Here is a 12215-nt window from a genome sequence, read left to right on the forward strand (position 1 = left end):
CAGTCGCTCGTGCCTGGTCACTACAACCCCCTTTGTGAGGAGGCACCCCTTCTTCCGAAATTATGGGGCTATTTTGTCGAGTACTTATTATCCAAGGTTATTTTGCTGAGTTTTCAAAATTATGAAAGTTTAGAAAACTTATTTGTAATGTAAAGTTACATTTTCAAAATTTTAGAGAACTTAGTTATAAAATATATTAAAACTATATAGTTTTTAATTATTTATTTATAAATATATTTAATTATATTTATTTATTGAAGTTTGAAAAATTTGGAGTGTTTTATTAAGGTTCTACAATAAAATCTTTGAAATTTAACGAAGGTTAAAAAAACCTCTATTATTTTGTTGAGATTTTATAATAAACCTTTGAAACTTAACAAAGGTTTAAAAGACTTCTATTCATTTGTTGAAGTTGTAGAATAAACATTTGGAACTTACTCAAAATTAAGTTAAAGCCGTTATTTTTCTAAGGTTTTAGAATAAACCTTTGAAATTTAACGAAGGTTAAAAAAATCTCTGTTTATTTTGCTTAGATTTTAAAATAAACCTTGGAAATTTAACAAAGGTTAAACAAACCTCCATTATTTTGCTAAGGTTTTAAAATAAACCTTGAAAATGTAACGATCGTTAAAATAAACCTTGGAAATTTAACAAAGGTTAAACAAACCTCCGTTGTTATTTTGCTGAGATTTTAAAATAACTTTTGGAACTTAACAAAGGTTAAAAAGATCTCTGTTAACTAAATCAATTCTTAGGGTTATATTAAATTTCACTAAATAACTTCCATTACAAAAAAAAATTCTTGTATTATTAGTTGTTGATTGTTAATGTGATATGTTATCTTTCTATTTAAAATTATATTGTGAATAAAGTTATTAAAGGAGTTTTGGTTGAGATGACAAATCACAATACTTTTTTTTTTCTAAGATATGATAAGATACATTGAATGAATATAAAAGATTGGATTAAAAAAAAGATAAAAAAAGTATATGCTTCTTCACAATCTTCAACTTGCTTCGCACTAAGAAGTTTAAAAACATAAAATTGTTTGAAACTTAGATCTTTTCTTAGGTTGCAAACCAATGAAAAGAATGATGAAGGAATAATAAAATTAGAGACCTTCAAATTGGTGGAGAGGGAGAGACTTTTAAAAATTTATGAGAGAAAAATATTTAAAAGAATGCATACCTCTACATTATTTTAATTTGTAGATTAAAATTTCTCCATAGCATAAATTTGTAGATTAAATTTATGCTTTTGTAGAAGGACCTGAATAATGTTTAGACTAGGTTTCTAAAGGCAGTTTCTTCCTGCACCCCTACATTTTTCTTCCTGCACCACCACAATTTTGTAAATTCCGAAACTGACCCCCACAATTTTGGGATCTAGGAGTGTGCTACGGATTCATCAATCCGGAAGTGAATCATGTTGCATTCCGGATGAGGGGGTATTCCGGAAGCAAAGTTTTGCATTAATTATTGATTTCCAGATTGCTGAATCCAGAAGCCTAATTTCTATTATGGATTGGTGGATCCGAAATGATTTTTTTCAATTATGGATTTCTGAATCTGGAATGCATATTTTGAATTACGAATTGACGGATCCAGAATGGTTTTTTCAATGGATTTTTTGCATTTTTTTATTTTGGATTAACACTATCATTCATGTACTACCGGAAGCATCAATCCGAGAGATTACCGGATGCGCCAATTCAAAAATTTACCGGAAACGCTAATCCGAAAATTTATCAGATTTCGTAATCTGGAATAAAAATAAATAAATGTACAATTTATATAGGGACACTTTTGTCTTGGAAGAAAAATGTAGGGGTGCAGGAAGAAACTGCCGTTTCTAAAATGGTGCTGTATCAGTACTGTTAATGGGTGTTTCTTCCTACACCTCCAACAAATTTATCCCTACACCCCATCATTTTCAAAATAGGTTATTTTATCCTTTTAAAAATGACTTCTAAAATGTTTTCCACAATACTTTATTAATCATATGAATTCCAAATTTACCATTTTAAAAGTAAAAAAAATAAAAATAAATATGTTCCTGAAAGAATATTTAAGAAATATTTTTATTTTCTAGATTTTCTATTTCAAAAACACCTTTTACTTACAAAACAATCCCTATTCCAAAATTATCAAGGAAATCTGGATATTTCGAACAATGTAAGAAACAGCCACTCTTAATTACTCAACTGAAAAGTTTCAAATGGGATTGAACCTATTACTAATTTTATTTACCCATTTTCAAAAGAATATGTTGGCAACTTCTATTTCCTACTCAATAGGCCATTCTGCATGCTTTCAACTGGTTTTAACAAATCCAGTTACAACACATACACTATTAATGCTACTACTACTAGATCAAAATTAACAGCAACTGGCATTAAAATAAAATATGAAAGGGAAAGACCAAAATTTAGTATTAAGAATGCGTTTCCTTCCTGTAAGAGTTGGTATTTTAAGAGAAGCAAAAAGGAATGGAGCAGAGAAAGGATTTGTATAGAACCAAAAGTTCTACCTCCTTCCCATGTTTTCCCCAGCAGTATGATGACATCTCGTGTTGCCGCCCTTTACAATTGTCTCAAACTCAAGTTAAGTTCACAACCTATCATGTTCGTGTCACAAGCTTTCCTCTCTCTCTTTTCTCTCTATGTACGTTACATCTCAATCCTCCCTAGACTCCAGGGCTGCTTCATCTCGAGTTCCATCAGTATGGCCATTGCATTCTTGCTTTTGCACCTTTCCTTTTGGTGAAGTACTACTACTATTATCATCATTACTTTTCCCATTTTCCTTCTCCTGCATGGTTGTTGGAGTTTCGATGCTTGGATTCACTTCAGCCAAAGTACCTGCTGGTAACTGTTGCTGTGAGTTACCAGACCCCGGCGGAGGTAGAAAGACTCCTGTGCCAGGAGCAGGGATTCGAGGAGGGGGATGCCTTGGAGGAGGAGCTGTTGTCCATCCGGCGGAACCAGGTGGGATTGACACAGGTGCAGGATATGGCATGGGAGGTACAACTGGAGCAGCAACAAACAATGGTTGCATGCCAACTTGAGCTGGAATTTGTGGTCGAATGGGAGGAGCTGGCAGTACTCCAGTAGTTGGAAGTGCAGCATAATGCTTGGAGCCTACAGAATGTCGAACATGATTGGGTGATCGGCTTGGTGGCGGACCCCACTGAGAAGATGCTGCTGGCAAGTAAAGACGTTGAGCATCACTTGGTACTGACTTTTTTGGTTGGGACTTTGTGAAGGTAACAAGTATGCGTTGCTTGCGTATAGAAGGAAGAGCATGCTTGGCAAAATCACAGGATTTCCCTTGCATAGCCAGAAGGGACCTACAGCAGCCAGAGTAAAAAATCATACATCAGATCTCAAGTATAGAATCAGCATAAGGGGTGCTCACATTTCAGATTATATTGCAAGTGTACAACATTAAAACATTTAGCTCTCCCCTCATATTGAATTCTGCACACACACAATGCAGAACGCACAAGAGGTCTACTCTCAAAACATTAGTCCTACAGACTCATTCAATAAACAAAGAACACTCCATGTGATAAACAAAGCCTTCAAATTGTAAGTTATAAATACCCATGATAAAAGACTAATATTGTCACCCATAAAAAATAGAGCATTCTCTTGTGCATCACACATGTATAGTCACGGTCACTAGAAACAAATTACAATTTGGCTAAGATCATACTCTTTCCAAACAATATCATATCATAGTAAAAGATAAGGTTCAGAAGCATTACCCGGGGACGAGAGAAAGCTTGAGACTGCCCCTATAATCCCCAGGATGTTCTGAGGCAATTAATCTTCCGAAAGTCATTTCACATTCTGTTAGGAAAAGGGTGTAAACGGGCCTTCCAAACCATGATGGCCAACTGTGGGGCTGTGAGTGATCACCCTATAGACAATTGTTTTACCAGATTGGATTAGCAACTCTGATACCAATAATACCCCAATAAATAGAAAAGAAGAATGCCAGCAAAACATTGTTTGCCACTCTTCTCAGCACACCATTTGTTATTGAATAAAATCCATGTGAGACCTACCAACATGAATTTCATCCAGTAATAGAATTTTGAAACTAATGTGTCAGCGAGTGTTGCTAGCTTTTCACATATAAAATAGAATGTTATAAAAACCAACCTCATTATAGAAATCCACAATGCAACAATCAGGCTTCGTAGTCATTACTTGTGACGAAACCATACGCTCAATAATATCTTCAAACAGGGAAGGTATAGGTTCCACATTCATAACTGCCAGATTCAATTGGTAAAACATTCATCAATAAAAGACAAGGATGGCAAAAGACTGCATATGGGGAACTTTTGTAAACTATAGTAGATTGATATCGAAACAAAATCACACAATATAACATGCCTTTGGAGGCTCCTGTCATGTTTTCCCCTTCTACTGGGGCATCAGCAATTGGAACACCCAACTGAATCATTTCCCTTCCATGCCCTTTCATGGGCCTTCTTGAAACTACATATGCCTGATTTCCTGCTTATAAAAAAATATTTAGCAACTAAAAAATATATTTTTAAAAATAAAAACAAGTTTGCATGATCTATGGTGAAATCATTTCCCAGCAGGAGGATATAAAAATAAAATTTAACGATCATACTGAACATCATTGTCTATGTATTGCATGTGCCCAGTTTTTTCAATTTGAGCATCGACCAATATGAATGTCAGATAAAATAGGGTGAAGTTTATTCCTATTTTCTCCTTATCTCCTCATTAGTCCATTGCAAACCTTATTGTCACATTCCTGGGTATGCTAAGACATTCTATTTGCTCTTCAATAGTTCAATATTTTTATCATTATAAGACATAACATATTCACATTAATGATAGCTATAGTCAAGAAAATACGGCTTGGACAAAATATTAAGGGCACAAATTACATTATCTCTCTCCTCTTAACTCCAATCCATAGATTGAAACTGTGATGACATTTGCTAATGCAAGAAGCTCCACATTGAGTGAAATAGACAACTTAATCTCACAACTCACAACACGTATAATATTCTACAATTGTTATTAACGAAGAATAGTGCAAGCTGACTCTTTTGTCCATGACTTTTCAACTATTGAAATGAACCAAAGACAAAATATATACAAGTCAACCACATTTTCTTACAAACCAACTTCAAGAACATGGACAAAGGACCTGCTGTGCAATTGGCACAGCTATTTGCTATCAATGAAGTCCTATTATAAAAAGTGAAACAGTGACAATGAAGTACATTTACCTTGTAACTGTCCTTTTTTCCCAGAAATCCTAAGATCATTGACCAATGAAACAAGGTTTGAAACTTCGGTGCTATCAAATATATCTTCATACAACTTCAGTCCATCAGCCAAATTCACCTAAAAGTGAAAGAAATAAAAAGGGACATCTTAAATATAGAAAATAAAAGATAAAAGGAAAATAATTGAAAACTTATGAGAAGGCATATACACATCAACAAAACTAAAGAAATATTTTAAAGGACCCTACCATCTTCCCGTCAATCATTTCATTGCCAATAAAAGTCTTTGCTATGGTAGAAAAACTTTGGCTTTGATGTTGACTTTCCACAGAATCTGAATCATTCCCTGAAAACACATTTCACAAAGTGTTAAATATCATTTAACTAATAAGTGTGCAAGTAAAACAAAGACGTTTAGGAAAAAGAACCCAAAGTTAAAAATTACTAATTTCAAAGAATAGGTAGATAAGATTTGAGACAGAAGAAATTTTAATATAATATCTAAACTAATTAATAATTTGAAAATGTTAAAAAAGTACTAAATAAGGTTAATGTGCTACAAAAGGAAAGAGAATAAAAAAATGTCTTCACATTCATCAGTAAAGACATATTTTATAATATAAGGATAAGGATTGATGATAAACATATATTAAACAAAAATCTGCATAAAAAACAAGTACTGTAAGCTGACTCCGATCTTATAAGTGCATGAAAATTAATTCTCGGTGTATGATCAAACAAGGGGGTCACTACCTACACTTTTGTTAATTTGTACCCAAATTTAAGTACATCACATTCATGTAACAGAAAATGAGGTTTGTACAGTCCAAAAATAACTTCATGAATGCAATACTACTAGCATCACTCTGCTGCCCTCAACTAGTTAAAAATGACATATAATATATCTTCACTATCATCATTGTGAGGAGGAAGAAACCTTTAGAATTAGATATAAATTCATCATTTACAACAACAGCTTCAGATTCTAAATTGGACAAATATCCTTCAGAACTCCCTGTGCTCTTCAAGTTGCCATCAGTTTGATGCTTTATAATAGCATCTGCTCACACAAGCAAGAGAGCAAAGAAGTTAATAAACTGCAGCCATTTCACATGTATTAATGATCAGTGAAGTTATCCTTCTATTTTCCATTAATAGGATGGCAGAAGGCACCAGATCATAAGAAATAAAAAACAGAAGCTTGATTTTAATGATCAACCCTTTAAAATTTTAGTTAGAGAAAGTTTAGAGTCTTCCATGATTTATCTTTTGCATTTATTCTAATTTAATAATAGAAAAGGAGTCTTTCCACAACGTTTAATTAAAAAAACAGGTTCTTTACTTTCCCCATATCAAAACTGAATTCTTATATGCAAACAAATGCATAAAATGATCTGATTATCTCCACTGAATTTTCTACAGCCCAACAAACACTGTTGGCACTACTTCAATATAACCATACGGTTCCATTTGAAAGGCCTAGCAAACGAAGCCAAATTGAGAAAACTTCCTATTTCTAAATTGCACCAGTAAGACAAGGCTGACGCAATTAGTTTTCAAGAATGCCCCAGAAACTCAATCATTAAGGCTTTATCACGTATTGTTTCAATATTATCAACAAAGAATGGCTACAACACAACAATGTCACTACTACTTGGATTATAATGAACACAAAAGGCTGTAATAAAGACAATCACTCAGAGTTCCGGATTCGCCATATCGTAGCATAAATAAGTGCATAACATACAGATTGATTGAGCCATTCTTACCTTTCTTCTCTTCAGGAGATGCTAAACCCTTATCCCCCACTTTCTCAACCTTGCTACCAGATTTATGTTCTTCACTCTTATCAACAGTTGGAGTCCCTTTCTCCATGCCTCTGGTAAACGTGGCATTTCCATCGTGACTATAAGACTCTACACTAGAATTATAACCTTCCTTTGAAGGCTCAAACCTATGCCCATACCGGTATCCCGGACCAGGTTTTCTAACTTCCTTTGCACCCACTTTAACTGGATCAAGAGGCCTCTGTTGCTTCCTCCACGCCACTTGCTGCAGTGTATACGTCACATCAGCCACAGAAAAGTATTGCTGCATAAGCAGGACCTGATTCCAATTACACCGCCTCTGCTGAATGGCCCCAATGACCATATCATACTCCCCAGGGTCCCCAACCACACGTAAATGGTGACATAGGGAGTCTATGATCGCATTGGCAGCTGCAAATTCGCTTCGCAGCCAACCAATAAGCCCATCCCTCTCATCAACAAACCATTGCTGGCGGTAATGGTGCTGTTGGATCTCTCCAACACCGGCACCACCTCCACCATTTGGAAACTGCATTTTGTCTTGTATAACCACATTTCCCGATGGCATTGCCATGAGAACTCACTACAGAGAATATACTACAACCGCATATAAAGCATACCCCAACACAATTAGATCTAGATAAGGAAACAACGAGTCTATAACAAAAAAAGCAGCGCAATTCAAGAGGACCCCACTAAATGAAACGCAGAATTCAGAAATATTAAAGCAAAAAGCAGCAAACTTGTTCAGAAACAAGATCACCCAGCAATGATTCAGGCCAAGAAAGAGTGAAAAAAATGGATAATATGAAATGGGTTTGGCGTTGAAATCTGTCAGAGCGTTAAGGTAAGAATTGTTGAATTGGATAGATCTGAGTTTGAAAAGGGTGAAAGTAGGATTGAAAGTGAGAAAGTGGTTGAGTTGGGGTGACGCAAAGGGATGAGCTTGAAGAGGAAGATCTAGGGTTAATGAAGAATGTGGAACAAAGGGAATGGCTTATTGATCACGCATATGTTATAGTCTTAAATGGTGGCTCATATTCATAAATCGCGACACAACACAACACACTCTCTATTTGTAGTTGCTGTGCATCTGAGGACTGATGGGTGCTGATTTTGGATTTTACAGAGAATATTCTGGAAGAGAATGGAGATTTTCGTCATTGCCTTTCTATATTTAGCCATGGTTGTTTGAGATTGAGTCTTAAAATAAACAATTTTGTAAATTTGTTTCTTTGAAGTTCGATATTTTTTTAAAAATAAATACTCATTTGTAAAATTACAAAAACAGAATTCTTCCAAATTTAATTACAGAAACATACTTTGTAAAATAGGACCCAATTCTGCCTCATGTTTAAAATAATATTTAATAAATAAATCTTATTTTTTATATAAAATTTATAATTTATTTATAATTATATTTTAATTAATTTTTTAAAATATAATAAATTATAAGTTAACTAATTAAAAACCATTAATAATTTTTAAATAAACTAGTAAGTTGAAATTTAATTTATGCTCCCTTATTTTTTAAATTTAATTATCTTAATTCTTAGACTTAAATAATAGGAATAAACTAAGAGTAAGTAAAATTGAATTCTTATGATGATTAATTTAATAAATTATATTTTTATAGAATTTAGAAAATCATTTAAATTTGATAAAGTAATTGATTAAAAGAATTTCTTAGAGTTGTTTTTTAAGCTGCAGTTATTTTTATATATATTTGTTCTCATACTCTAATATTTATGTCATTAAATGTAAAATACTATTTATATTTATGAGGAACTTTACTTTATTTTTATTACACCAAACACTATCCTTCTTTATTATGCTTATCTTTAACTATGTCTCTTAATAATCGAACAAAGAGGTTAATTTCCAAAATGTGTTAAATAGATAAAAAAATTATTTTTGCAAAGCTAGTATTTTTTTTTTCTATTTTAATATCGTTGTCCTTAACTTCAATTGTCTTGTAATGGTTAGCCTAGACAATTTTAAAAGACAATTAGGTTCACAAGATAGATATTTTCAAATAAAATCAACAAACATTGAGTATCATGAGTGAACTTTAAATCCCACTATGATTTATGGAATTCACAAATTTCATTTGTTCTCTTCCTCTCAACACGATTTTGAATATAGTTTGCATCGCAAAACCCTTATAATATGAAATTAATATCTTTCATGTAACACAAACATAAATTAGTGGTTCCCACAAGATATTAAAGATTCATTTTACAACCCTGAGATGAGAATCCTTAAGATCGAGTTGGAATCTTTCACATAGACGGACATTATGCATAATGTTAGATATATTGGAAGTAAGATAAAGTAGAGAGCAAATAATACATTTGTAGATCGTCTAATCTACTTTCTTGCCATTGCCATCCTTACTTAGGCTTTCAAATGTATGTATTGGTGTCTTCGTAGGCTTTATGTCTGACTTGTTGAACTTTTTCAACATCTCCTTTATGTATTTTTACTAGTGAATAATGACTTATCTTTGTCTTTGACGAATTTGGAGCCATAAAAAGAACTTAAATTCTACCATCATGCTCACTCAAAATTCTCCTTATATCAACTTAGAAAAATTATTGCACAAGAATTCATTACTATCACCGAAGATGATATCATCTACATAAACTTGTACTATTAGAAAGTCTTTTCACTACACCATTTTATTATATATTAATGTTATTATTTTTATTAATGGTATTGTAATTATTTTATTATTATTAACAATCTCTCTGTTAGAGAGAATCGAATTCAAGTCTCATGAGTAAACATAAAACCTATAACTACAACACTAGACGATTTTTGTTGACAAATTATGATTATTATTATTAATATTATTATTGTTGTTATTGATAATATTATTATTATTATAGCTATTCATAAGTCACATTTGTAGTGTTGTCTTTTTAACTTTTAGACCACATTTATATGTTTGTGACCACTTTTAAGCCAAAATTTTATTGTTTAGCCGACATATTAAAAAGGCAACACTTTAAAAATGTGGTTTAACTAAGCAATGGGTTTACAAACGTGATCTTTGGTAGTCATTAAACCACACTTGTAAAATTGTTGCATTTTTTTTTTGTTTAGGTAACGATTATATAAGTATGATCTTGTTTAGTGTGACCACGTCTTTGTGTCTACGTATATGATATATTAAAGTAAAAAGGTAATAAATTACCCACAATTTAAAAAAATGCGACCTAAAATGTTGTTTAAAACACCTACATTTTGAAAAACATTGTTTGAGGTACCCACATTTTAAAAAATGCTTCCTGAAGTACGCACATTTTGATAAGTGTTGGCTATAATTGTCTTATGTGTTTATAACTTATTACTTGAAATAAATAGATAATGTTTCCCATATACTTTGAGTCAAAGACAAATAAACAATACTATATAGCAAACAATTAAAAAAGGTTGTTTGTCCCTATTTCAGACAATGCTTATCGTTCAATCTATCGTGCCATGCTCTAGGAGCTTGCTTAATACCATATAGAGTCACTTTTAGTTTAAAAACATGGTTTGGGTTATACGTATCTTCAAACTATAAGTTGCTTTATTTATACTTCCTCTTTAACAAATCATTTAGAAACACATTGTTCACCTCCATTTGATATAATTTTATGTTTTTATAAGCAATAACACTAGTACAAAATTCTACAATAACGACTCCCTTTAAAGTCGGTTTGAAAACAACCATCGTTAAAAACGACGCGGTGGCAATACCGTAAATTTTTGAATTTTTTTTGCACTTTTAACTACGGTTAGCCCCACAACCGTCGTTAAAAGTTGGACCTGGGACTTACAACGACGGTTCGCGCCAGAACCGTCGTTAAAAGCATCATTTTTTAAGACGGTTCACTGAGAACCGTCGTTAAAAGCCCTTCCCGCTCTAAAACTAATTAATTTCCTTCTTTCTCACACTCTCATCTTCTCTCTTGTCGTTGCCTTCTTCCTCACTACCGTTGCCGCGGACAACCGGACCTCTTCACTCTTGACCTAGCCGCCCACCGCCCTCTTCCGCGACCTAGCAGCAAGGTCGACCGCGCCGCGCCGTCTCACCGCCTCACAGGTCGACCGCACCGCGCCTCTTCCGCGACGCCCAAGGCCGTACTCGACACCCACCGCGACGCCGTTCGCAGACCGTAGGAAACCCTACCGTGACGCCCAACGCGCTACGGCGCCCACCGCGACGCCGAACGCGCGACCGCGCCCACCGCGACGCCCAACACACGACCGCGCCCACCGCGACGCCGAACGCGCCCACCGCGACCCGCGACCCCACCGCGACGCTCAACGCGCCACCGCGCCCACCGCGACGCCCAAGCGGACCGCGCGAAACCCAATAGCGACGCCCAACGCGCGAACCCGACCCCGCCGCGCCCACCGTGACCCCACCGCGAGGGTTGCTGCTGCTGACTGTCGGTTGCTGCTGCTGTTCTGCCGCGTCTCCTTTCCTTTGAGCGGCGTCATTGTTCCCACCGTGCCCTCCGACCGCGACCGCCGCCTCTTTTGAGGTTAGTATATTTTATCTATTATTAACTATAGTTTGAAAGTGTTTATCTTGAGTTAAGTATTGATTTTATATATTGAACGAACTGATTCTGAGTCCGAAGGTGTCCGACCTTCGGCGCTTTTGATTAACTTTCAATGATTATATATTGTTTTGAGATATTTAATCTGCACTGGTTCTGAGTCCGGAGGTATTCGACCTTCGGCAATTTGATTTATTTTTTAATGGTTATATATTGTTTTGACATATTGAACGCACTGGTTCTGAGTCCGAAGGTGTCCGACCTTCGGCAATTTTGATTTATTTATTTATGATTACATATTAAACGCATTGGTTGTGAGTCCACATTGGTTGTTAGTTTGGCAGTTCTATGGATCGGAGTTGGATTAATACACCACGAATAAGTGATACTTACGAAAAAGGGGTGGAAGAATTCATACAATTCGCAGAACATAATGCCGTTAGTTATAAGAATGAAGTAAGGATAAGGTGCCCTTGTGTCAATTGTTTAAATGGAAGAATATTGAGTGTTTCCGAAATTAGAGAACATCTTTTGTGTGATGGATTTTTGAAAAGTTATACAACATGGA

The 12215-nt window shown here is 34.6% G+C and overlaps 1 protein-coding gene across 4 annotated transcripts; it reads right to left on the bottom strand.

Moving 5' to 3' along the window:
• Positions 1 to 2413: 2413 nt before the first annotated feature.
• LOC137811618 (RNA demethylase ALKBH10B) lies at positions 2414 to 8290 on the bottom strand. 4 transcript variants are annotated; one of them, XM_068613416.2, is made up of 8 exons: positions 7053 to 8290; positions 6221 to 6343; positions 5532 to 5629; positions 5284 to 5401; positions 4406 to 4528; positions 4169 to 4281; positions 3769 to 3923; positions 2414 to 3348 (listed from the first exon to the last, which is right to left on the bottom strand). In XM_068613416.2, exons 1-8 carry the CDS (start codon positions 7663 to 7665, stop codon positions 2676 to 2678), a joined length of 2016 nt encoding a protein of 671 aa, XP_068469517.1. In that variant the 5' UTR covers positions 7666 to 8290; the 3' UTR covers positions 2414 to 2675. The 4 variants fall into 4 exon arrangements, with proteins under 4 accessions (XP_068469517.1, XP_068469518.1, XP_090154795.1 ...); XM_068613417.2 differs by lacking the exon at positions 6221 to 6343 and having other exon boundaries at positions 7053 to 8284; XM_090298669.1 differs by lacking the exon at positions 3769 to 3923 and having other exon boundaries at positions 7053 to 8240.
• Between the last annotated feature and the right edge of the window lie 3925 nt (positions 8291 to 12215).

Source organism: Phaseolus vulgaris, chromosome 2, assembly GCF_051622355.1.
Source record: "Phaseolus vulgaris cultivar YP4 chromosome 2, ASM5162235v1, whole genome shotgun sequence".
Lineage (NCBI taxonomy): Eukaryota > Viridiplantae > Streptophyta > Magnoliopsida > Fabales > Fabaceae > Phaseolus > Phaseolus vulgaris.

Coding starts and splice junctions, on each gene's coding strand:
- LOC137811618 (XM_068613416.2), bottom strand. CDS start 7,665: ATGGCAATGCCATCGGGAAATGTGGTTATACAAGACAAAATGCAGTTT. Junction 6,344..7,052: donor ATCTCCTGAAGAGAAGAAAG/GTAAGAATGGCT, acceptor TTGTGTGAGCAG/ATGCTATTATAAAGCATCAA. Junction 3,924..4,168: donor TTGTGGATTTCTATAATGAG/GTTGGTTTTTAT, acceptor AATTGTCTATAG/GGTGATCACTCACAGCCCCA.